Source organism: Diadema antillarum, unplaced genomic scaffold (genome assembly GCF_040938485.1).
Source record: "Diadema antillarum isolate AM-2024a unplaced genomic scaffold, OU_Dant_1.0 scf00000146, whole genome shotgun sequence".
Classification (NCBI taxonomy): Eukaryota; Metazoa; Echinodermata; class Echinoidea; order Diadematoida; family Diadematidae; genus Diadema; species Diadema antillarum.
Genome location: NW_027271035.1, coordinates 746,195 through 770,871, shown reverse-complemented (window position 1 = coordinate 770,871; position 24,677 = coordinate 746,195). Strand labels below are relative to the sequence as shown.

The 24,677-nt window shown below is 37.5% G+C and overlaps 1 protein-coding gene across 1 annotated transcript; it reads left to right on the top strand.

Annotated features, from left to right (window-relative positions):
- Positions 1 to 23,412, top strand: LOC139721581 (START domain-containing protein 10-like). Its single transcript, XM_071632911.1, has 6 exons — positions 1 to 363; positions 2,757 to 2,904; positions 13,592 to 13,695; positions 16,115 to 16,232; positions 21,069 to 21,121; positions 22,520 to 23,412. Exons 1-6 carry the CDS (start codon positions 193 to 195, stop codon positions 22,754 to 22,756), a joined length of 831 nt encoding a protein of 276 aa, XP_071489012.1. The 5' UTR covers positions 1 to 192; the 3' UTR covers positions 22,757 to 23,412.
- Positions 23,413 to 24,677: the final 1,265 nt, after the last annotated feature.

Below are 24,677 nucleotides of genomic sequence, written 5' to 3'. Positions count from 1 at the left end.
GGCAGTGCCCGTGGACGAAGTACAGCATTGCGTAGCTACCACCCGGCATCTTCAGCGAGTAGGCTACTACAGTGTAGCTGTAGAACTGTGTCGCCGCTGCGCTCTGGGCCGGGAGACACGCTCTTGTGTAGCGCTAGTCCATGTCATAGGAACTTTTTTCTTTCGGAAATCCCTTATATTAAAGCTACAGAAATGGAAGTTGGTGTGGTATGTATACCCGACGACACGGACATGGACAAATTCCGGAAATTAGCGGACAGTAACGAAGGATGGACAATCAAATATAATAAGAATAATGTCAAAGTTTGGGTGCAAAGTGGGAACGATAAGGAACAACCACAGTCGCGAATCCGAATGCTGAAGGTAGGATTAACAAGCTAAATTTACATTTGTAAAGTGTATCTCATGATCTAGAACCTGTTATACGTGCCACAATCTGTACTGGTGTTTTATTTGTCATTGTTATTGTTATTATTTCCCAGCATTCTCCACAAGCAATTTATGGCATGTTTTTAATCGGATCAAGGTAACGCCCCTTTGGCTTTGCCCTTCTGAGTCCTATTCAACCTGTGCTGTATAGTGATTAGTGTTATCATTCAAGAATCAAGTATTTTTCACTGAGTCTGAAGTAATTTACACATTGTATTAGTATCCAAACCATTCATAACTTAGAGCAAGACTTTTGTGATTTTATAGTTCAGTGGTACGTGGTACATTCATTGACCTAGGTAGATGGCCCGATTGATGTTTAACCAATGATGTTATGTGTGACCCAAACTTGGGCCAAAGCCCAAAGGATGTCTGACTTTAAACTTAGCTTTATTGTTTAATAAGGCCAAGTACAAATGAAGTAGTTTCCCGTCCTTGTGCTCATGCAATTTGGCGCTCCATTAATTTAAAAAAAAAAATGTTTTACAAGTAGACCTACTCAAAATGCCAATGAAGATTATAAAAAGATTGTGCTTCACATCCCTTTTTTTTCTTCTCTTTTTTGAGTTGTCAATGAGGTGGAACAAACCCTATCACTGTGACTGCACATTTCCTAATTGCGCTAGTACTTCGGTATCCATGTAGATATCTGAAATTCTGCATGCCCAAATTGCACCAAAATCACTGAAAAATAGCTCATTTTCAATCACTTATCAATGTGAATTTGAACCAAATCATATTAGTTACCAGGAAATGCGATATTAGACATCAACTTTCATATCCTCAATGAAGACAACTCGCTCTTTGCAACCCTCACAGCGTATTCTTCCTGCGCAATCTAAAACTGAAGTTGGCCAACAGTGCGATGCATCTTTAAGTAAGTGGGAGCCTGAAAATTAATGTACAGTGTACAAATGATTTAAGTCAAGTTTTGAGTTAGTTGAGAAATGCAGTTCTTGGAGCACACAAGAACACAGACAGACACAACGTCCAGACAGAGGTAGACATGTGTGTGCACACACTCAGACATTTTTCAAGCAACTTCTTCAACTTTAATCATTGTCAATGTAGACATTGTACATTTGTAGACTGCTCCCAATCAACTTTACTGGAAAGATACATCTCATGATACTACATGATTAATTACAGTTTCAGATTGTGCAGGCAGTTGTTGTATGGGCTATCCAGCCAGCCTATCAGAGGAAAATGAAAACAAACAAACACACAAACAAATACACAAAATGCATTGTATACATGATGTTTGAGTTCTGCCTCTGGTTATGCCCATAAAGACTATAGTCTTATATCATGACATACTATTAGTGGCATCGAGTCAGTGTATTGTAATAAAATCCAGTTCATTTTTGAAGAAAAGTACTTGTTAAAAAAGCAAACTTGTGGCATGTGTGCAGTGTGACAGATGGCCATGTGATTTACAATTGTACTTTGAGGTGAAGATTTTGATGATCAAGAGTTCAGGGTCAATGGAACTTATAAGAGTTCAATTTCAAAATCTAGCATTTTTCAGCATATGCAGCAAATGTATTAGATTGGAGCCAGATAGAACATAACAGTTTTATTTATTGCTTACCAATACACTGGCTAGATGAAGCCTTACATGCAGTTACTTTTGTCAATGTCAGTTGCGTTTCATTTCATCATCTTTTGTAGCATGTACTTCCAAGTACAGAGCACTTTGTTCTGTTTGTAAAGCAAGCAGCTACAGCTAATGAGTATAATGCTACCTACAATTTTTTTTTGGTAGTTTTGAATTAGTTTTGAATTAGACATTTTGTAATGAGCAGTAGAGTACAGTGTATACAGTGTAGTAGATCTGTGCAATATAGATGTCCTTTATTAATGTTATTGATATTATTATTATAGTTATTATTATAGATTATTATTATTATCATTATTGTTATCATCATTATTATTGTTATTGTTATTATTGGTATTAATATTATTATTGATATTATTATCAATATTACCATTATTGTTATTATTCAGTATTCATCATTATCATCACTATTTTGCAACTGTGGATTCCCTTTTTTTTCTTCTTCTTCTTCTTCTTCTTCTTCTTCTTCTTCTTCTTCTTTTTTTTTTTTTTTTTTTTTGGGGGGGGGGGGGGGGGTACCATAATGGTGCCAGTGAGAATTTAAACCACTACCAGACCAGACTCATCTCCTTTTAACCTGTTGACAACTTGTCTCGAGTATACTACAGTGTAAGTGTCTATAATGAGAAAGCACACATTGTACATGTTAGCAAATTCAGCCCGTCCTCAATTGGTTAGCTGTTCTCTTCTCCTCTCCTATCTAATGCAGGCCCACAAAGTGATGAGTGATGTGTCTGCTCCACTGATGTACGACGTCCTCCACGATCCTGACTACAGGAAAGAATGGGACAAGCACATGATAGAGGGGAAAGAAATCTGTATGCTGAATCCAAACAATGACATCAGCTATTACTGCTGTAAGTTCATGTATACTTCTTGCATTTTAATAACTCCAATTAATATTCTCTCTAACTACCTGTACACCTCCTTTTCCCCTCCTTGATGGAAATGCCGTAGTGTAAAACCAGAAACATTCACTGCATGAAACATCAGCAAATTAGAGCTGATTACTTTTTGTTTGTGGCATGAAACGTCTGCAAATTGCCATCGGCATTCAGTCAATTGCGTAGACAGAAATCTTCGCGCGCATTTTATTTACACAAATCTCTGCTCCTCGCAAAAATTTGCAAAAGTTTCTTATGTGTGAAAATTTCTGGTTTTGTAGAACACGTAGTGTTGCAGGTCATCCCAAGCACAAACATATGACTTTATGCAATGGATTTCACAGCAAGACTTTAATAAAGATATATGAGTGGTGATATACAATTGTATGATACATCTGCTTAGTTATGACCTGAGCAGATAGTTATTCTGGCAATAAGGAAGGAAGGAAGGAAATTCAGCTTATAAATGATGATTGCTGTATGATAGAAGATGTATATGCAGTGCTTCCCTGCGTTCAGAATGGAGGAAATATTTTTTTCCGTTGATGTTTTACACTCTCCTGTGGTAAAAGGAGTCTACCGGATTGACAAGGATATTAGAAGAACACCATTATAGGCAGAAATTTTTTGATATATTATATATAAAAGTCAAATATTGGAAAGTTTTGATCCATTTTTAGTAGATATTATTACAAAATGTAGATTGCATCCATTGCTTCTTGTGACTCATGAATGTAATAATCTTATACAATGTAATTCCTTGCATCGAAATGGCACCAAATTCACATCATCTTAAACAGAAATTGTACTAAATTATTGCTGTACTTAGATTGGGTATTGCAGTAACAGGTCAATGGTTATTTACCGCAGGTGGGAAATGTATTGAATGTTGTCATGAGGATAATGAAAGATTAATAAGTGAACAGATAAGGCGTGGTCAGACTGGCAAAAGATCGAGAAGTTTGGGCCATTGGTACGCGCGCGAGAAAGAGTGCGTCGTCCGATGGATAGTGATTGTGATGTAACAAAGCACATCTGTACATGACAATGGCCTTGCACTTCGGAGACACCGCCCGCAAACAGATCGAGAAGTTTCGCGGGAAGTTTGCGATCATACTGGCAAATCTTCGAGATCTTAAAGATCGCGATCTTAAACTTCGCGATCTTTTGCCAGTCTGACCGCGCCTAGTGTACTAGCAACGTAACCCAAGTCTACCAGATTGCAATGGGTGTAATTCTCTTCAGATTACTTGCAATAAAGCAAAGAATGAGAATGAACGAACCTACGCTCATTTCTGTGTGTGTGTGTGTGTATTTGCTTTTCTTTTCTCTCAGTACGATTAAAGGCTGTGGAACACCATGGTGTCATGTTGGCTCCAACTATTTGCGCAGGGTTAATATTTACAAAACATGTGTTGTGCTGACAGTGCACAATGAGATGGTGTTTCTGAACAGAGATTCTCTCGGTTGTAAGAGAAGGCGTATATGACAGGACATGCTGTTATATAACATTTTAACAGCCATTAGTTCCTTTGTCAGTTTTGTAGACATGTAGTTTACCATACAATAACCAAGGGCTCCAGTAGACTGTTTCAATCTCTTTTCAGCTGCCTATCTTCTGTTAATGTATTGTCCCAGTGCTGTAAATAACGGCCATTGTGCGCAGACATTTCACATATTTTCATCTTCCAAAAGATTCATGGTCATATACTTTAACCAACCATGGTTCAAAGCAAACTCATTCCTAGAAATAGTGGACCATACAGAACAATTCAGTTGGAGGGTGGTACATGTAGTGGGGTGGCTTAGTGAAATTATCGTGACACGGCGGACAAAAGCATGATTTTTTCACCAAAGGTACTTCATGATGTACCTTCGCAAAAAATAGGGTGCTCCAAGAAAATTGATGCTGGGAAGGAGGTCAGAGGTCAAAGGTCAATGACCTTTATTTGTGAAATAGGTTTTTTGGCTATTTCTCAGGTCAGGAATATCCAATCTGGATAAAACTTGGCAGGAAGAATATTGAGAACAATTAAAATATTTTGATTGAATTTGGAGTGAATTTTCCAAAGGTCAAAGGTCAAAGGTCAATGAACTTTTTTCTAAAAATCATGTTTTTGTTTATTTCTCCAGGTAGGAAGATTCAATTTTCACAAAATTTGATATGAACGTTGTATAGAAGGTACCAAGAGTATAAACCAGGGGTCAAATATAATTGTTGGTTTGTGCGTTGCCATGGCAACCCAAACCTAGGGTTTTTAATTGAAGTTAGTTACAGGAGGCTATTTTCCAGTTTGGAAGAGATTCCATGTGAATAGGTACAACTGATCGTCGGGATGTATAGAGGTTTGAACTACTTTTCTTTAGTGTTAAGTGGTATGTTGCCATGGCAACTACATATATAGATTTTGGTTAAACTTAAAGGAGACTTCAGAACTTATGAATTTGAAGAGATTTCCATCAGGGTTGGTATAATTGATCAACAAAAAAGTCGCCAGACAAAGATTTGTCACCTATATAGCATGTGGGTTGAGTGAATGCAGCAACAATAGTAGAACACATCAGTGAGAGTTTGAGGAAAATTGGACAATCCGTTCTAAAGTTATGAATTTTTTAAGTTTCTGCTCATGCAGTCGAGGCTGGATGAGAAGACTACTATACCTTGTAATGTCACATGTGTGCAACGATATAAAGAATGAATAAAGAAAATTCAACATAAATTATTTTCGCTTACAAAAGGATACTCGACTTCTCTTTCAGAAGGCAGGGGGAATAATATTACCCTTGACATACGTCAGTAGCAAGTCAAAGAAACTATGTGAACTTTATTCAAAAAGTATGGTTTTGTGAAATTCTCATTTTATTTTCCTTAGAATGTGCGCATGTGACATCATACACTGTGGTAGTCTTTTCATCCAGCCGCGACTGTGCAGATACCTTAAAAAATCGTAACTTTTGAACGGATTGTATGATTTTTTCCAAGCTTTCTGTGATGTGTCCTACTAATATTGTTGTATTCACTGAATCCATGTGTGCATGAAGGTGGACTTGTCCTTTAAGGACAGATTCTGAAAGAGCAGACTGTAAGCTTTAAAATGATGTATCACACAATTCAAAGGGATTCCCCTAACCTATCTAAATAATAATACCGGTACTGGAAAGAAAGCACACACTCTGGATAAGTATGAACTGAGAAAAGAGGCTGCATTGTCTATTTTAGCGTTTAATCTTTACCAAGCTGTCTCATGACATTATGTTCATCTTTTCTCCCCCCTCCAATTTTCATTTGAGTTTGTCATTATTAATTTTTGATGATAAGAACGATGCCACAAGGCATTTTTTCTTAAAAATGCTTCAACTGCTCCTTCAGGTCCAAAATCTACATCAATATATATAATTTTCCTGATCTCCTCAACATTTTCCAAAAATAAAGCATGCACCTTTTATGCATTGAGTCCTCATTTTTGTGGATAATTAAAGGCAAAAACCCAAAATTAGTGCTTGAAAATTATTCTTAAGTGTGAGTTATGAATAGAAAGATCCTCTGTAAAAAAATGAATCTGTATAATCAATGTTAAGTATTGTTAATAACACAAAATGTGAACAATATTTCTATGATAACATGTTTCCAGACTAAACCGTCCGCATTTATGCTTTAATGAGAAAAATACTGATATCTTTTTATATGTTTGCTTTGATTGCAAAAACTGTATATGGTAGGATGTCTTGTGATACAACAGGGGGGCATTTCATGAAGCAGTTTGGTCAGATATTTTTCTGACAAACTGTTACAAACTACAGAAATCCTTGCATCTGATTGGCAGAGAGCAAATTGGTCCAACAACTTGTCGGACAAAATGCTTCATGAAATGCCCCCAGACCTACACATATTATGCATAAAATGTGATATCCTGAACATTTTTTTCAAGTTACTCTCCCAAAAGTGTATATATAGGACCTTTAAGTTTTTCTTGTGTTTGTTCCTGGCAGATTACTAGTACACAAATGCTCCAATCCATGATGACCTAACGGAAATTAAGGAAATTAAAATGAATATACTGAAAACCAAACTACAGATACTAATAACTTACTTCATTCTTCTCTCCCCACCCCACCCCTTCTTTTTGGTTTCTTGATATACTAGTAGATCTAGCTGACTTTGATAATTGTCATTATGTAACATCATCTTCAATTGACAAGGCGATAAAACTTAACAATCATTTCATTATGCTGCTGGACTAATGGGGTTAGTTGAACTATATTGTTTTTGATGTACCTAGGTACTATACTTTTTCCTCCTATCAATCACATGTATTTTGGGTGGAATGTATTTTGACATAAAGCATCATAGAATCAACCTTTTTGGGGTCGGGAATTTTGTCATATTATATTGTGATTTAGATTCTGCTCTATGCTGATTTTGTTTTATTTCTATCAACTTTTTAAACTTCCCGATAGACTTTGTTCACCAGCCAACTACATCCCACCCTCTTTGGATAATGTGAACCAATCAAACATTGCTTTTACTTTTTAATAACATGTCTATACATAGCTATCAGACCAAAAATATTCAAACCACTTTAAGTCTTTATGAGTGAAATTACAAATATCAATATATTTTTAAAAATATTCAAATTGTCTAAATTCAACTTCATCTATGAAAACAAACTTTTAACCTTTTTAAGCATTTGAATAACCCCCATAAGAAATAGAAACATATAGAGAGGGGAAGTGCGGACTATAAAAATTGCTTACGGGAACCAGGTAATCCCTGCGCTAAACATATGGAATTCACACAATCTTGGAGGAAACGGGTTAAATTTGTTAGGAAATATGTAGGGCAATACCCAAAACCTTAAGTTCTCAATGGAATATGCAGCTCTTCTACTGGTAAACTAGTAGTTCTGGGAGAAAAAATGAGCTGTGACATAGTCCTACACCTGGCTCAGTCATTGCCCAAGATTTAAAGTATCTGAGCCAGAGTCACGTGTCACTCTTTGCCATTTCTCTACAGGAGGTAGACAGTACTAAAAAAATCCTTTACCAGAAATTATATCAAATTATTTAATGAAAAGGTGCTTAAGAAAACTGGACTATTCCCACACACCTCCCTCAGGTCTGCAACACAGACTAACCACCTGTTACCATAGGAAAACCAGTAAAAATGGTGTATTACTGTAAACATGCACATAATATGTCGTATTATGGGTCTGAATTTTAAGACTAGCAACCATGTACATTGCATTGCATTGTACAGAAACCTGGCGAATGCCCTGTGTATAGTCTTTGAATTCAGACATTATTGTTATGTACAAATTAAGGGCATTTTCTCATTTTTTCTGTTAGCGGATTTCTTGGAGCACCCCCTAATTTTGATCCTCATGTATATACAAATGTCTGAGGAAAAAATGACACTTTTGTCCGGCGTGTCACGATTATCAGTATATTTGTCACTAAGCCACCCCACTAATGGGCCAAGTCTATGGATTTCAAATGTCTTGTCTAGATTCAGAAGTATTACAGTCAAATCGTAATGTGGGCAGCATTCATAACAGTGGCACTGATGATGAGTTTGGTTGCTACAGTGTGTGTGTATGTGTGGGGGGGGGGGGACTTTTTGGGGGGGGGTGGGGGAGAGCTACATGATAGAATTGATTTTCTATCTTTTAAAGGAAAAGGACAAAAATTAAGAGTTAATGTTTCTCACCAATTATACATAGGGGTGAGATATAAAAAGTTAAGGCCAAGTAAAAAAAGAAAGCAGTTTCTCGTCCGGGTTTTTTGAGCAAGGCGATGAGGGAGGCCCTTACTATTTGATATCTTACTATTTTTTTCGAGGATTGTCAAAATGAAAGTAATATGTGTTTCTCGTCCGGTAATTCTGAGAAAGGTAACGAGAGAGGGCTATACTATTTTCTATATCCAATTTATGAAATGAAATATCACTCTGGTAGTTTTGTTATGAGAGACCAGGTCCCAAAAGTATGTCTTGCCTGCACTCTGTGCATAGATATAATATGTACCATACTTGAAATGAAACTTCATGCATGCAAAAATACATTTGCTTTTTCTTTCCACTACGTACACTACAGATGTTTATGTCAAGGGAAAATGACCATCTTAATACTGGTATTTAGTGTTAATGGCATTTCTGATACCAGTGACAGTGTACTTGCAATTCTGATGTATTGTGCTATTAATTGAATCAGGTATAAAACATTCTATCAACAAATGTACGACTGAAATAAATTCCATGATATTCAAAACACTGCTTTATTTATGGAATCATTGGTGTTTGTGACTTTTTGTGTCCACACAGATGGTATGTATCTGCATCTCTTCACAGCACAATTGTAGCACATTCAACTAGAAACTGGCTGGTACAATTGCAGATGGATGTCAAAATGATACTGATATGGCATTATAGCATTAAACATTTAAAGATGTTTCTTCATGTTCTAAAAAGACATTTGATAATCACTCATCATTTGGATGATGAATGATTGTATCAGTATGATACGACTCACGGCCGTGTCCGTGAATTTACATAGTACAGAAAAGTATCCCGCAGAAATACGAGACAAACCAGAGTCCGTGGAAAAGTTATTTATTTTGTAGATACACCTTTTTAATAATTCTACATTTGCTGGAAAAGCGCATTCATTTTCTCTTCAAAATAGAACAATACATCGCCGTCAGATGCAACGTTACAGAGCAGAGTGTTTGGGCCTCTACACATTCGAATGTGTTCATGCGTGCGTGCAGACGGCTGATAGATCAGGGGGGCGTTTCATCAACAAGTTCGTCGGAGTTTTCACCGACAAATTTGCTATCAGCCAATCAGACCAAGGATTTCATTAGCTTTTGACAGTTGTCAGTATAAATCCTTGCGTCTGATTGGCTGATAGCAAATTCGTCGGTGAAAACTCCGACGAACTCGTTGATGAAACGCCCCCCAGGGGGATGGGGACCCTGACAGCTGCAGACACGCATACGTATACGCGGCCAGCACGGCCACTGCACTGGCACCGTACCTTCCGACACTGCACACACATGCACATAGTCACAATGACATGAAAATGTATACATACAAACTCGATACAATCCTCACAAGCATTTGTACAGTACAATTCATCCGCTTAAAATATGAGAAACGGGGAAAAATACGAGCAATGCGCGAAATATGCGTGGAATATCAGCGATTGTTCGCAAAAAACGTTGCCGCTCTCGCGTTCACGACGATACCGAGTGCGCTGTACATCACAGCCCAGGCCCGCGCGCCGCGCCCATCCAACTACAGTTCGACTGCTTTGTGGGTCATTCTTTCTTGCCGAGCTCGCAGTGTGAAATGCGTGCGTTATTACATACGCACTACAGAAGCTACAGCTGTACTCCAGCTAAGCAGAGGACGCAAGGCGTAATTAGAAATGAGACATCACGATTGGTAGGTGAATTGTCGATTTTGTTTTTTCGGCGGCCGTAAAAATAGTAAATATCAAAAAAGTTGATGCGGGCGGGGAGCGGGCTGGGACGAGAATTATGAATTTCTTGGTATTTTCAGCGCCATTTTGAAAATAGTAAATAGTAAAAAAATCGATGCGGCGGCCAAAATCGATGCGCGCGAGGACGAGAAACTGGTTTCTTTTTTTACTTGGCCTAAGTAGATTTAGAATATTTCACATTGTGATCCAGAAGCAGGGATCCAAATTAATACCTCAAGGCACTGGTAACTGATATCGCTTTCATACCACACGCTAAATAGTGGATGATGTCCGGAGGTCGTCCACTTGTTCGTGCTAGACCACTGTTAGTATGAAAGCTTTCTCGAAAAAGACACCAGGGTGAACACTGTACGAACAGTGGATGCAATGCGTCCTAGACCATCTAGCACGAACAGTGGATGAACAGTGTACGTACAGTGGATGAACACTGTATGCCATTCCGGTATGAAAGGTCTCTGCACGAATACAGGACGTTGACCGGAACCAGACATCCTACAACGTTCTCATAAGCGCGCACTTTGCATCAATAATCTGTAATAATGAATGATGAAGAAGTATGATTTGGCATTTTAATCTTAAAAGCTCTACTTCATATTTTGATTTGATTTTAAGGGTACATGTATATAGCTATGAAAAGAAAAAAAGAAGAAAAAAGAAAGGAAAAAAAAAGTCATAAAAGAAATATCATTGAAGAATTCACTGCATCGCCTGGCCAAGCTCACCCGAGTGTGCGTGAGCGCACTCCAGACGAGCCTCCAGTATGAAGCAGTGCTCTGTCCGTGCCTCGTGTTTACACCCCAGACATCAGTCTAGAGTGTGCTCCGGTGTGACGTCTGGAGAAGTTTGGTATGAAGGGGATACATGTACGTCATCTTTTCTAGATCAAGTACTTGTACATGGAGTTCACCTTTCCTACAGTGGGTAGGTTCTGTACCTATCTAAACTACATCGTACATGATGCAAGTTGTGTACATATTTGTAAGGAAAGATCAAAGTTTCATGGTACCTGTAATTAACAGAAGTGGTTCCTAGGGTCAGGGAATTCACAAATTACACTATTATACTAATAATGGGTATATGAGGTCCCCACATGGCCTTTTGTGCAGGGTACTTGAGGGCCAAAGTACCTGCCTTTTAAATCTCTTCTGTCTTTGTTTTCTGAAGATATCGTTTTAGTAATTATGCTCTCTTCTATTCAGATATTTATCAAAGACACACCCCTCACATTAACAAAGATAGCAAAGTGCAGCAACTTGCATCTTAAATGCAATAGGACAACGGATGTTGCTTGTTATTATTCTTTATTAGTCACACCCAATGAAGTGCCATGTAACCATTGTTTTTTATTCAAATTCATGAATTCTTAAATCGAGGTGTTTTTATTGTAACCGCTTGACAAATTGCCCTTCAGTATTAAAAAACAACTCTATGCAAGAACTTCATAAATTTGAATAATTACGCAGTACCAGCTGCATGCCATAAGGATTGGAACCAGCACTGGCTGTTGGGCGGAAGCACGGTGGTCTAATGGATTTTGTTTTTTATTTGTTATGTGTGCACATTCTCTTAATTCTGTCTGTCATGGCAGTTATGAGTATATTCATCCTACCAGGTGTCTTCAGTTCTTTAACTCTGGTTACCACACACCTTTAAACGTATTCTTCATGGGAATCAAGTTCTGCAGAGCTTTCTGTGACATAAAGGATCATTGCTTTGGATTAAACTTTCTCATCAGATAAGAAAACATATTTAAAAACAATCTTCTCTTTTCAAGAGTAGATTCATGTTTTGTTATGTCTGTCTGTCTGTCCCTGATCATACAGTGCACAGTGTACTTTGTGTTTTGAGCAGTACAGTGTGTGAGCAATTATTTGTACATCAATGCTTATAAACACAACATGCTGACTGTTGTTCATATGAAAGTTGAATTAAGGTGCATACAACTGTATATGTGATGCATTGATATACCACAACTCAATCCTTTGCTGGTGACCTATACAATGGTACTCTCTTAGTTTTTATGTAATATCTCCTTGTTAGCAACCATTCTTCAGTGATGATGCCAAGGCAACTACATTGAAAGGTAGCTTTCACACAAACACACACAGTGACATTGCCTTGGATTTTAAAAGCCTTTTTTTCATGAACCCGTGTCCAAGAAGAGATTATCTAGCATTGTCAACAAATGCCTTACACAGGCTTCATGTTTGTATTCAGTGGGTGTGCACTCAATCCTGACTGTAGTTTCATATAAACATCTTTCCTTCACATTGTGTATATTTATAGACAAAGAAGACAGTACACAAGTTTGTATCATACAATGTATAATGTGTCAGTAAGTTTCATTTCTGGATGCTGATGGACAAGTAACTTAGCTTCATGCCAACATCGCGAAGATTGATGTGCCTTTGAAATTAGGCAATATGTAGCAGGTTGAATTTCTTCTGTCAAACTGTAATTACAAGTAGAACAGTTGGAACTCTCCATGTATGTATTTAATAGGGCATTACTTGTTGGAATGCTGAGACATCATGGAAATTACAGCTGTGGCACCATGGTTTTAGATCTATATGATCTTCTCCCACAGGGCATTTATTGCAAACATTTCAAGTTAAAAGATACCAGTCAGGACAAAACATCCTCTTTTCTCACCAGAATTAGTGGGGCTTTTCCACAACCAGGACCTGTTGAACAATGGTTAAGTGACACCATGATGAAGCAGATCATCTGAACTGACTACCAGTACAATATTCAGTCATGCCAACGTGCAATTCAATGTGCAATTCATCTATACTTGCTCTTAAACCTTGGCATTTGATGTGATTCATATTTGAACCTGTGCAGCCATTTTACCAAGACTTGTCCACCTGCTTGTGGTCATCTTTACAATGCTTGTCGTATTTGCATACATTAGAATTTGGTCTAATATGCTACACACTCTAGTCATCACAACTTATCGTAGATACAATGATTCTAGCTATCCGTTTTCTTCAAGTTGCATGAGTAGCCAGCAAGGCAGATTCTCTTGATTGTAATATTCACTTGAAAATAATGTTATCCCATGTGAATTGCACAGTTTGACAATTTAACTAGATCATGTAAAAACAGATTTTAGTTTTTATTCTCCTTTTTATTTCTTTTCTTGTTATAAATCACAGTGAGATGTCCATCCCCAATGAAGAACAGAGACTTTGTAACACAAAGGACATGGCTGGAAACAGACAGAGAATACCTCATCTTCAACCACTCTGTGTTCCACAAGGTACCTCATATGTCCCACTTTATATATTGATTTTCTGTTCACTCTTTTTTATGCCTCCGCCACGAAGTGGTGCCGGAGGCATTATGTTTTCGGGTTGTCCGTCCGTCCGTCCGTACGTACGTCCGTCCGTCCGTACGTCCGTCCGTCCGTCCGTCCGTCCGTCCGTCCGTACGTCCGTCCGTACGTACGTCCGTCCGCTTTCGTTTACGCGATAACTTGAGTAATATTTATTGGAATTCTACCAAACTTGATCCAAGTATGAAGTATGATAGGGCAATTATTTGATTAGATTTTGGGTGAAATCAGCTGAAGATCAAAGGTCAAAGGTCAAGGTTAAATCATGAAATTGTATCCGTTTACGCGATAACTCAAGACTGGATGGAGCAAATTTCACCAAACTTTGTAGGAGGATGATGTATGATGGGACAATTACTTGATTAGTTTTTCAGTGAAATCGGACAGAGGTCAAAGGTCAAAGATCAAGGTCAAATCCTAAAATTTATCTGTTTACGTGATAACTCAAAACTGGATGAAGCAGCTTTCACCAAACTTGGTCCAAGGAGGATGTATGATGGGACAATTAGTTTTGTAGATTTTAGTGACATTGGCAAGAGGTCAAAGGTCAAAAGGTCAAGGTCAAATGTTACAAATGTTGCAATTTCCGCCATATCTATGCAATGCCCGAAGGTATTTTCTTGAAACTTGGTGTGAACATGTACTACTGCGTAAAGATTCTGCAGAGGGAGTTTCATGTCATAAGGTCAAAGGTCAAAAGGTCAAAGGTTAGGTGAAAATGTTGCAATATCACTTTTCTCGCAAATGGTTCAATGTATCTTCGTGGAACTTGGTACACACGCATGTACTGACTGGCAGGGATTATCTAGGGAATTTAGGGGTCATGGGTCACTAGTCAGGGGTCAAAGGTCAAGGTCAACTCTCAAAATTTTACTATTTCCCTCATATACTAGTATATGCAATGCTTGCATTATTAGTTTCAAAACTTAATACATGCATTACCTAATGGAGATTCTCTGGGAAATTTCCAGCCAGAAGGTCAAAGGTTAAAGGTCAAAGGCCAGGTTTCAATGCCCCCCCCCCCCCCAAAGGAAAAAAAAATAATAATAAAAAAAAAAAAAAATCTATTTTGTACCATCATTACACTCTTTCTTCATACCTTGGAAATTAATCAGTGCGTAAACTTATAAAAAGGTCTGTCAGAATTCAAGTAAAAATTCTCAATTCCCCAAATATGTGTACCTGCACTCTTAGAAAATTATAGCAAACCCAGTTCAAGACATTTCTGACAAACCTGTCATTTCAGTATTTTGCCAGTTATGTGAAACTGTCATGGATTACACATTGTGAAGACATTGTACTATACGCCTATTGGGAGAATCATGCATTATGGCAGAGGCATCAGTCGCCATAGCGACATTTCTAGTCTTTAAAAATTTTGAACTTTAATATATCCCAACTGTACCATGATAGAGGCAGCACTTATTCCTAGGGCGCAGCTGATACAAAGTTGTTCAAATGGAAGTGATTTGCTCAGGTGTCAAAATGGTGTGAAGATGAAACTTTATAAAATCTGTGACTTTTACAGCCAAATACTATGTTTTGAAAATATTCTTCTTCTTTTTTAAAGCATAATAAAATTTTATCAAACCAATTGGGAAACAAGGGGGGGGGGGGGGGGGGGGGGGGGACAAAGTTGTTCAAGTGGTACAGATTGCCCTTACAGTAAATTATGTAGCGAGCATATTGTCCAGATCTAGAAATTAGATACAATACAGTCAGGTCATTATATCTTATGAAGACAGTTTTAGAAAAAAAACAAAAAACAAACAAACAAACAAACAAAAACAACAATTGTAGAAATAGACAGGGGTTGAAGTGTCGAGAATTTTGTAGAATTTTATACCATATTATAGAAGCTTATAATATCTGATGTCCTGTTGGGCTTATCATTGCCATAAGTGCTTGAAGTTTATTTCGAGATATAGAAATAGTGGAAAATGAAAAAGAGTATAAGATGAACCATTTGTCAGCCACTTATAACCATATTAAGAATATTTTAGTTGTGATTAAGTGTGAAATTCAATATGCAACACCTCATCCTCGTCAAGAGCTCAGAAAAAAAAATATTCTATCTTCTTTGAATCTTTCATACAATGGTTCATGATTTCTATAGTGTGACTCTCTACAGAATTATGGGAGATTGAATTTGTGCAAAGTTTATAAGATTCCACCTAGGAGTATTGACAGTCAAATATGGATCTCAATTTATTGTTTTAGTATCGATGTGATATGTAGCAGATATGTCTCTTTTGACCTTCTCTTTCACCCCAAAAGAGAGATTTTGTGAGAAGTACATGTTTAGTCATCACTCCCTTGTGAATTGATTCTTTGTCCTATACAGGATCTGCCCCCTAAGAAAGGCTTCATTAGGGGCGAATCTATCTTGACTGGTTACCTGGTAAGACCAAAGGGGAAGAACGGCTGTGAGATGTTCTATGTGACGCAATCAGACCCTAAAGGTTAGTGCCAAAACTGTGCATCTGTGTGAAGAAAACAGTTTGTTACAAATGTACAGGAATTATATATGTTATCGTAAATGTATTCATATACCTCGCAGCCAAAGAGTTAAGTAAAGCTGGCACACATCCATAATGTGTTCTACAATGTGTTCAATGTGTTCATCTACAGTGTGTTCCCTGTAAAATGCAACCATCTTATAATAGTCAGATCAGATTTTTTTTTTTTTCACGTGTGTGTATTGTACATGTATACACACACACAACGCATACACACACAAACACACTCACACAATTTGTATTATATGCATGCAGTCACCAGCACTGTTGACAAGAAACTTCTTCAGAATCTTTTTTTTGTTTGTTTGTTTTTTTTGTTTTGTTTTTTTGAGCTCCCAAGAAAAGAGGTTGGGAATTAGGTTATCTGCTCACTGGACAAACTGAAAGTGCATGGCATTTGACAATTACTTACACACTTGTGCACAGCATATAATCTCTGACGATATGCATTCCGTGTAGTGATCTCAATTTAAGTGTAGGTTGGCCTACTTTGCTTAAAGGGACTATGCAATGCAAGCATGCAAGTTGACTTGCATTGATTCAAAATACCCTGATCATCACCTTTATACAGGTACGCTGTAGCTTATACTGTAGAATATCTAAATATGTGCCATATACTTTATACTTCTATTTTTATCATTTTTATTCTCATTACTTGGATGCGTCCACGAAGAAAGAAAGAAAGAAGAAGAAGATGAAAAAAAAAAACAACCGTCCAAACCAAGAGACTGCCTGTGACATCATCTGTCAAGCATTGCTAAAGTACTAAAATGATTCACAAAAGATATTGAAACTGTACCTTACACTAGACCAATCACAACCTGCATGTTTCCCTGCAATGTATATTGTTAGTGATATTTGTAGTAACATGAAAACATGCAATTGTGCTCATTCTAATGAAAGGTGCATTTCAATGTCTTTTGTAAATAGTGTTAGTACACTATGTACTTAAGTAATGATTGACAGATGAAGTCACTAGCAGAGTATTGGCTTGGAAACTTGTTTTTTTTTATGTAATCATATCAAAGTAATCTGAAGGAAAATAGTAGACATATTATTTTAGAATATACTCTGGCACATATTTAGATATTTAATTGACCAAATAAGCCATAATTAGGGTATAGCTGAATCAACACAAGTCAACATGCATTATTTGCATAGTACATTTCCTTTAACTGGGCTTAAATATGCTGTAATAGGAGGATTTAACATACTCCAACAAGATTTGTGACACACCCATTGAGGACGGGCTGATTTTGCGACAACAGGCATTTCCCTTTATAGACACCTGCCCGAGTGTACTTGGGCAGGTGTCTATTAAACAGGTCTTCATCCTTAACAGGTTAAGAATAGCATTGTTGAAACATCGACCACATGAAAAGTTAATGTAAGAAACTCTGTAGAAATACCTGTAGTTTCATACAGATATTCTGTTATATTTGTCTCCATCCAGCTCTCGTAATCAGCACTGGCTGACTGCCCATGGCTGATTAGCTAAGAACAATTCACACGCCCTGATAGCCTCACGTAGTTTTATGCAAAGTGTATCTTAATGAATGGTTTTCAAAACAAGAAGAAGATGAATACTTAACCTTCTTTATTGTTTGCTCTTGAATGTCACACGGTAATTGAATATATTTTCATCTCTTAGATTTTCACCATATCCGTCACCGTTTCCTTCTGTGGTTCAATTATTTTTCTGTAAAGTGCTAAACATTCTTTTCATGATTAAAACAAACTAAACATGGCAGTAGTACTCCTGAAGATGTAAGGAAACAGAGAAAAAGAAAGGAAGGCAAATAGAAAAAGATTCATAGTAGCAATCTTTTATGGAGGTGCAAACTGGTTGATTTTACTTAAATTCTTCCAGACATATTCTGATATTATGGAAGAGGAATAGTTTCAAAAAGTTCCTGCTGATATTTCTATTGGAATGAGCAAATTGAAGATGCTTTTCAACACATTCTGGATAGCATTAAAGGGATGGTATAGATTTGGTTGAGACCTGGCTTAAGGCATTTAACTTTTCTTTTTTTGTGAGATAATGAGAAATCTTTTGTGAAATATGAAAAAGCATGTAATTCCAAGGGGAATTTTCATAATGGTTATTTGATGGAGATTGTTTTGAAATGTCTGAGATATCCAAAACAGTCGATACTAATAAAAGGTGGGACCCACCCTTTATTGAGATCTCTTTGTTTTACTTTGTTTTTAGACATCTCAGCCATTTCAAAACTGATTTTCATCAAAAAGACTTCAAATTCCTCTTAGAATGGCATGCTCTGCATAACGTTTCATAAGTGGTTTCTTCAAGTATGTTGTTTAAAAAAGTCTAAAGCTTAATCCTCATTAACACCAATACTGTATCATACCTTTAAGCTAACTCAGTGACTCTTTGCCTTCCTTATGCACATATTTGATAATGCAAGAAACAGACAGCAGAGGAAGTCACCTCCTCTTGGCAATCTCAATTTTTCCATGACAAGATCCTCCTCAGACTTTGGGGATCAAAGTGCCATGACAAGAATGCACAATCACAATGCCATTACCTAAAGAAATAAAAAGCAATCGATACACATGTAAAGCTCCGCTCAACAATACCCTTGCTGCTCCACATAATTTTACGAAGTCAATCACCATATCCATGGTGCCATTTTATGCCCTGTTATGTAATACCTGCTTGCACAAATCCTGTCGTAGGCCAACCAGCACATATCAACTCCAATCCCAAACCAAGGAGCTTCGAACACAAGGGTATCCTTGCATCTGTTTGAGTGTATGCATTAGATATGGAGAGAAAAAAAGGAGCAGGAATTAAAAAAAAACAAAAAGACTGCCCAAAACAGGTAAAGAAAAGATGGTGGTACTGTATATTCACGTAAAGGTAGCATTACAACAGTAGTGTCTGTTGAAATATCCATTAACAATGGAATACAGTAAAGGATTTAACCCAAGCCATTTTGTGGTGATAAATATTAGAAAGCCGGAGGTATTAATGCATTTCAAATGGTACCAGCAAATAATGAAAATGTTTAATAGTTACTGCATACTATATATTCTCCATTAGCTTGCTGCTGAATGAAATTTATAAATGTATGCACTTCATACCTGTAATATTTGTGAAAAAGAACAGAAACTGGTAGTAAAGCATGGGTAGTATTAAATGCCCTCAACCAGAAAAATGATGGTACCATATTTTACTTAAAGGGGAATTCACACCAAACATACATGTGGATTCAGCAGTTACAGAAATATCAGTAGAACACGTCGGTGAAGTTTTAGGAAATCTGGACAAGCTGTTCAGCAGTGATGAGTATATAAAGTTTTTAGTTAAATCTGCATCATGTGCAATGTATGCACTGTCATTTGCTGGAAGAGAAGGCATCAAAAATATATGATGCCACAATGGGACAGCAAATATAGAGAAAATGTGATTGTAAAATGCTTGTATGCTGTCCATCTTTCAACTGTAAATAGTACAGGTACATTAAAGGGACATTCCAGACAATGTATGTAATTTTACATTATGTACAATTAAGTACTTGAATTGATAGTGCCATGTACATTATAGATTTGTGGAATTTATTGTGGTCCTTGAGCAGACAAACTAGTACTCTAAAAAAAACAACAACAACATATTACACTGAACAAAGATGATGACGTACACTGTAAGAGGCTCGCATATTCCAATAATGTAGCAATGTAATTCCATCATAATACTGCTTGTTTTACAAGTTCATCTGTGTTGAATTTATGCATGCTTTCTTCTTATGAACTGCTTCCATAGCACCCAATCACACTTTCTTACAGTGTTTGAAGCAGCTACAGTTTATAAGTCATCATCCTTGTTCACCGTGGTATGTTATGAAATTTGAAACATTCTTAAATCTTATTCCAATCACTATAAATACTGGAAATCTGTATCTAGTATAGATGTTCAAATGCAAAAGTCTTAAAATCATCAAGAAGTTCTTTAAAGGGGATGGCTAGTAACTGATCAGTGGGAATCAGTGGGAATGCTGGGGGATGAGTGTTCCAATTCATGTGGGATTTATTTAAGAGTACATTATATATCTATTGTTGTGTGAAAATTATTTGCTTCAGAACGGTCTCATATTCAAGTAATGTGCAGTTTAATGCCCCCTCACTGTACAGGCATGCTAACCTGGAAACATTAAACTGCACATTACTTGAATATGAGACCATTCTGAAGCAAATAATTTTCACACAACAACAGATATATAAGGTACTCTTAAAGGGGAAGGCTAGTAACTGATCAGTGGGAATCAGTGGAAATGCTGGGAGATGATTGTTCCAATCCTTATGGGATTCATTCAAGAGTTCACTGTATACTCTATTGTTGTGTGAAAATGATTTGCTTCAGAACAGTCTCAAATTCAAGTAATGTGCAGATTAATGCTCCGTCACTGACCAGGGACGCTAACCTGGAAGCATTAAACTGCACATTACTTGAATATGAGACCATTCTGAAGCAAATCATTTTCACACAACAATAGATATACAATGAACTCTTGAATGAATCCCATAAGGATTGGAACAATCATCTCCCAGCATTTCCACTGATTCCCACTGATCAGTTACTAGCCTTCCCCTTTAAATGAATCCAGCAAGAATTGGAACAATCATTACCCGGCATTCCCACTGATTCCTACTGATCAGTATACTAGATATCCCCTTTAAAATGTTACACTCTATTATGGGTAGTGATGTGATCATTACTTTACTTTTTGTTTCCCTTTTGTTTCACTTTCTCTTCAGGGTCGGTACCAAAGTGGGCAGTCAATAAGGTTGCCCAAATTGTTGCACCATCGGTAAGTACCTGCCCACAATTGTCTTAATCAATTGAAGTCCCCTCCCCTCCATGTTAAAGGCAGCAACTACAGAATATCCTATGTGCTTCTAGGATGAATTTTAGATAAGGGCAATACATTTGGAGCACTTTGGAGAGCATGCATAATTCAGTTACCTCATCTACAACAGCAGACAAGTCTGGCACTCTGATTTATGGATGTTTCAACTGAATAGCTTGGTTGGACGACAAAACACAACAACTTGCTGCTAGACAAATATGGTTTACATATGGCAGGAGAAAATTCTTTTGGTGAGAAGGTAACCTTCCACAAATCTTATTTGACTATTTGTCCATCTGCCATATCATTGCATTGTTCATATAATTCACAAGGTCGAACAATTTTTCAACAGAGGTAAACAAATTTTGATGCAGCACTCCTAGAAAAAAATAATACAATTCCTCTCGGCCACCTCGGTGCACCTCGCTGTAGCAGAAACTAGAGCACACACGTAAGTGTGCGTAATGAAAAGTTTATTGTTCCTACTTGCCAAAATATTGAAAATCCTTCATAAAATCCACAAAAATTCCCAGATCACTACCGAAATGTAATCATCTGATACTTGCGCCATTCTCAACCTTCCCTCTAAGTTTTATCCAAATCCGTTTACTACTTTTTGAGTTATTGTGCACATGGACAAGCAAATAAACGGTAATGAAAACATAACCTCCTCCCGTGATGGAAGCAATAAAATACTTTCTGTATGGGGAAAAAAGGGAAAATTGGAAATAGAGTTTTCATATTCATATATCAAATAAAGGGGGGGGGGGGGGAAGAGCTTGTGAGAGTACATTTGTCTCCCCACCTCCTCTCCCCCCCCCCCCCCAAAAAAAAAAGAGAGTTCCTGCATGTGGTCTTGAAAGGAAGGTAGCTTCATATAACAACTACAGTACATTCACCTTGCTTGCATGGTTGCGAAGATGTTGTCAAATTCTTTGGAAATTCTGAGGACTTTCAAAGCCACAAGATTGTGTCGGGATTGGATTACGAATCTATATAACATTACTTTTCTGTTTGCCGTTATCAAATTTGTGTCCAACAGCAGGTAAGATTTGTAAGATTTTATTGACTTTATTGACCCCCTTTCGGGGTATGATATTATTATTATTATTATTATCATTATCACCGTTCTTATATAGCGCATAATACCTTTGGCAAGGTCTCTATGCGCTTAATCAGTATAATGATAGTACAATCATATATCAAATCAAAGAATGCAAACATGGATGATAGTAAACATGTGAAAGTATAGAATACAACAATCGTATCTACAAGTCAAGGCATACAAGATGTCTGACTGCTGTACATCTATGTGTACACATATTTGCATTTTCATTTCTTGTTGTGAAACTACTACAGGTAATGAAGACCCTGCACAAAGCCTGTCTGAGGTACCCCCAGTGGAAGAGCACGCACAACCCCGGCTTCAAGCCCTGGCTGTACCCGGAGCAGGCCCTGGGCTACCTGCCCCGCCTCAATCAGGAGGACATCCTTCCCAAGCAGGAGTACCCCTCGGACGACTCCCTGGACGAGAGCGAGATCAAGGAGGAGGACTTCACGGACGACGCCCTGGTGGTAGAGGACAAGGATCTTTGATGGCAAGTGATGGACCTCCTGATGGCGACAGAAAATGGGCACGTTTTGTTGCCTGTCTCGTAGTAGAGTGCAAGCCAGATGTTTTAAAGACCCGGTAACGTGGGGATACCTTGGAGTGGAAAGGCTAGCCCGGTTTCGGTATATGTGAGAATCCCCGTATTGAATCATTAATAGCTGTATCACAGATCTCTGCCTAAGTACACAAACAGCCAAAGAATCTCAAGTGGATTAGGCCATTGTCAAAGAGCGTACACTTCGATGCACATATTTGCTGACCAGTGCTATTCGTGGTTTTTTAATGTACCCCAGTGGGCAGTGATTGAATCCAGCCACCCGTGAATCCGCCCACCATAAATCCCCACGCTACCGGGTATTTTAACTAGAACAAGATGATGCCAGTGTGACTTTGAGTCAAAGGCATGTGCTGTTGTTATCTCTGCAATATTTCCATAGTTCTTCCTCCAAAATTTGTACGAGTACTTACTTTGACCTTTGACTTAAAAAGACGTTAACTTAATTCTGGTTCCGCTGATATTAGGGAGCTGTAGATTTTGACGCGGATGTTTGAGATGACGATTGCGTTGGACATTCTCCTCTCTGCGTCATGTTCAAAAGTAGCTTTAGCATATGCCAGGATGTAACCTATAAAAGAATAGAATGGCACCCCCATGTGATCGCTGCCAGTGTGTCAAGTAGCCTTGTGCGTTGTGAATTGAGCAGACGTAAAAATAGCCCAGAACGCGTAGTGAAAACTCAGATGATGCGAGCTATAAGTAGATCACATTTGACAAGTGATTTTGCACATGCTCAGAACAGTTTTTTTTCCTCTGAACATCCCCGTCGCAAAAATCTAAAGCTCCCTATTAATGCTCAGTGGCTTGAAACGTCCAAGGAATTGTGTGAAGCCAACTGAGTGGATAACTCTCCCACGTGACAAGAATTCCATGGGGAAAAAATTGTCTAGGATTATCACGACCACTTGAAGTATTTGACTATTCCTGTTCAGGTGTTATTTCATTATCTTATCTTAACGTAGCCGATGAATAGGAAGATTAGTACTCTACAGTGGCGGCGGTCATCTGTATGTATTTCATTTGTTGTAGTTTCTATCAAGTGCCATGTCATTGTGATACTGTATTGGAGAGCAGCTTGGCAGATAAACATTCCAGGAAGGTTTAGAAAAAAAAAAGAGTACATACATCTGCTTGTGTTGATATCTTCATTTGCATTGAATATCCCTATTATGGCTCTCTTAATGGGGTCAGGAGACATTTTACGTTTAGGGGAAATTACAAATCTGAAATTAGCATGGATTTGAGTATGTTTGAAGTCGAAAAATTCATTATCATTTTTGTTTAAATTTGTATGTATAGTTTAGCGCCATGACCGATGATATGTCATTTTATGTAGCTGACATCATCTGTTGCTACAGATCAAAAGCTAAAACAATGCATATAGTAGATTCCGAGGACTAATATGAATGCTGTAATGCCTGTAATTATGGCCATATTCGTTAGATAAAGAGAATTAATTCTTCTCTCTATTTTCTGTTTTAGGAATTAAAATTTACTGTCTTTTATCAAATCATATGCAAAATGGAAATTCAATCAGAATATAGCTTCTCTGTTGCTGAATTTTTTTCCAGGGTGTACACTACATTCTTGAAAACTTATATTTTATGTGTTCCAGTTTATGTTGAAATGATTGGGTCTGACAAATTTTGTAGAGCTAATTAGCCTTTTGTTGTTTTTCTTGTTACCTTTAATATTTTAAATGGCTAAATGAGGCAAATTGATTTTTAATGCTCACAGTCAAGCAAAGTACTGCATGTGATGTATATGATGTAAATCTTACATCATGAAACATTCCAATCTTAAAAGGGTACAGTAGTGGTATTACAGGGGTATGTATACCTGCAGTC

Excerpts from the sequence above, each read along its gene's own strand:
- LOC139721581 (XM_071632911.1), top strand. The coding sequence starts at position 193 with ATGGAAGTTGGTGTGGTATGTATACCCGACGACACGGACATGGACAAA. Across the intron at positions 13,696-16,114 it reads ACCACTCTGTGTTCCACAAG|GATCTGCCCCCTAAGAAAGG; the intron begins GTACCTCATATG and ends TGTCCTATACAG. Across the intron at positions 21,122-22,519 it reads CCCAAATTGTTGCACCATCG|GTAATGAAGACCCTGCACAA; the intron begins GTAAGTACCTGC and ends AAACTACTACAG.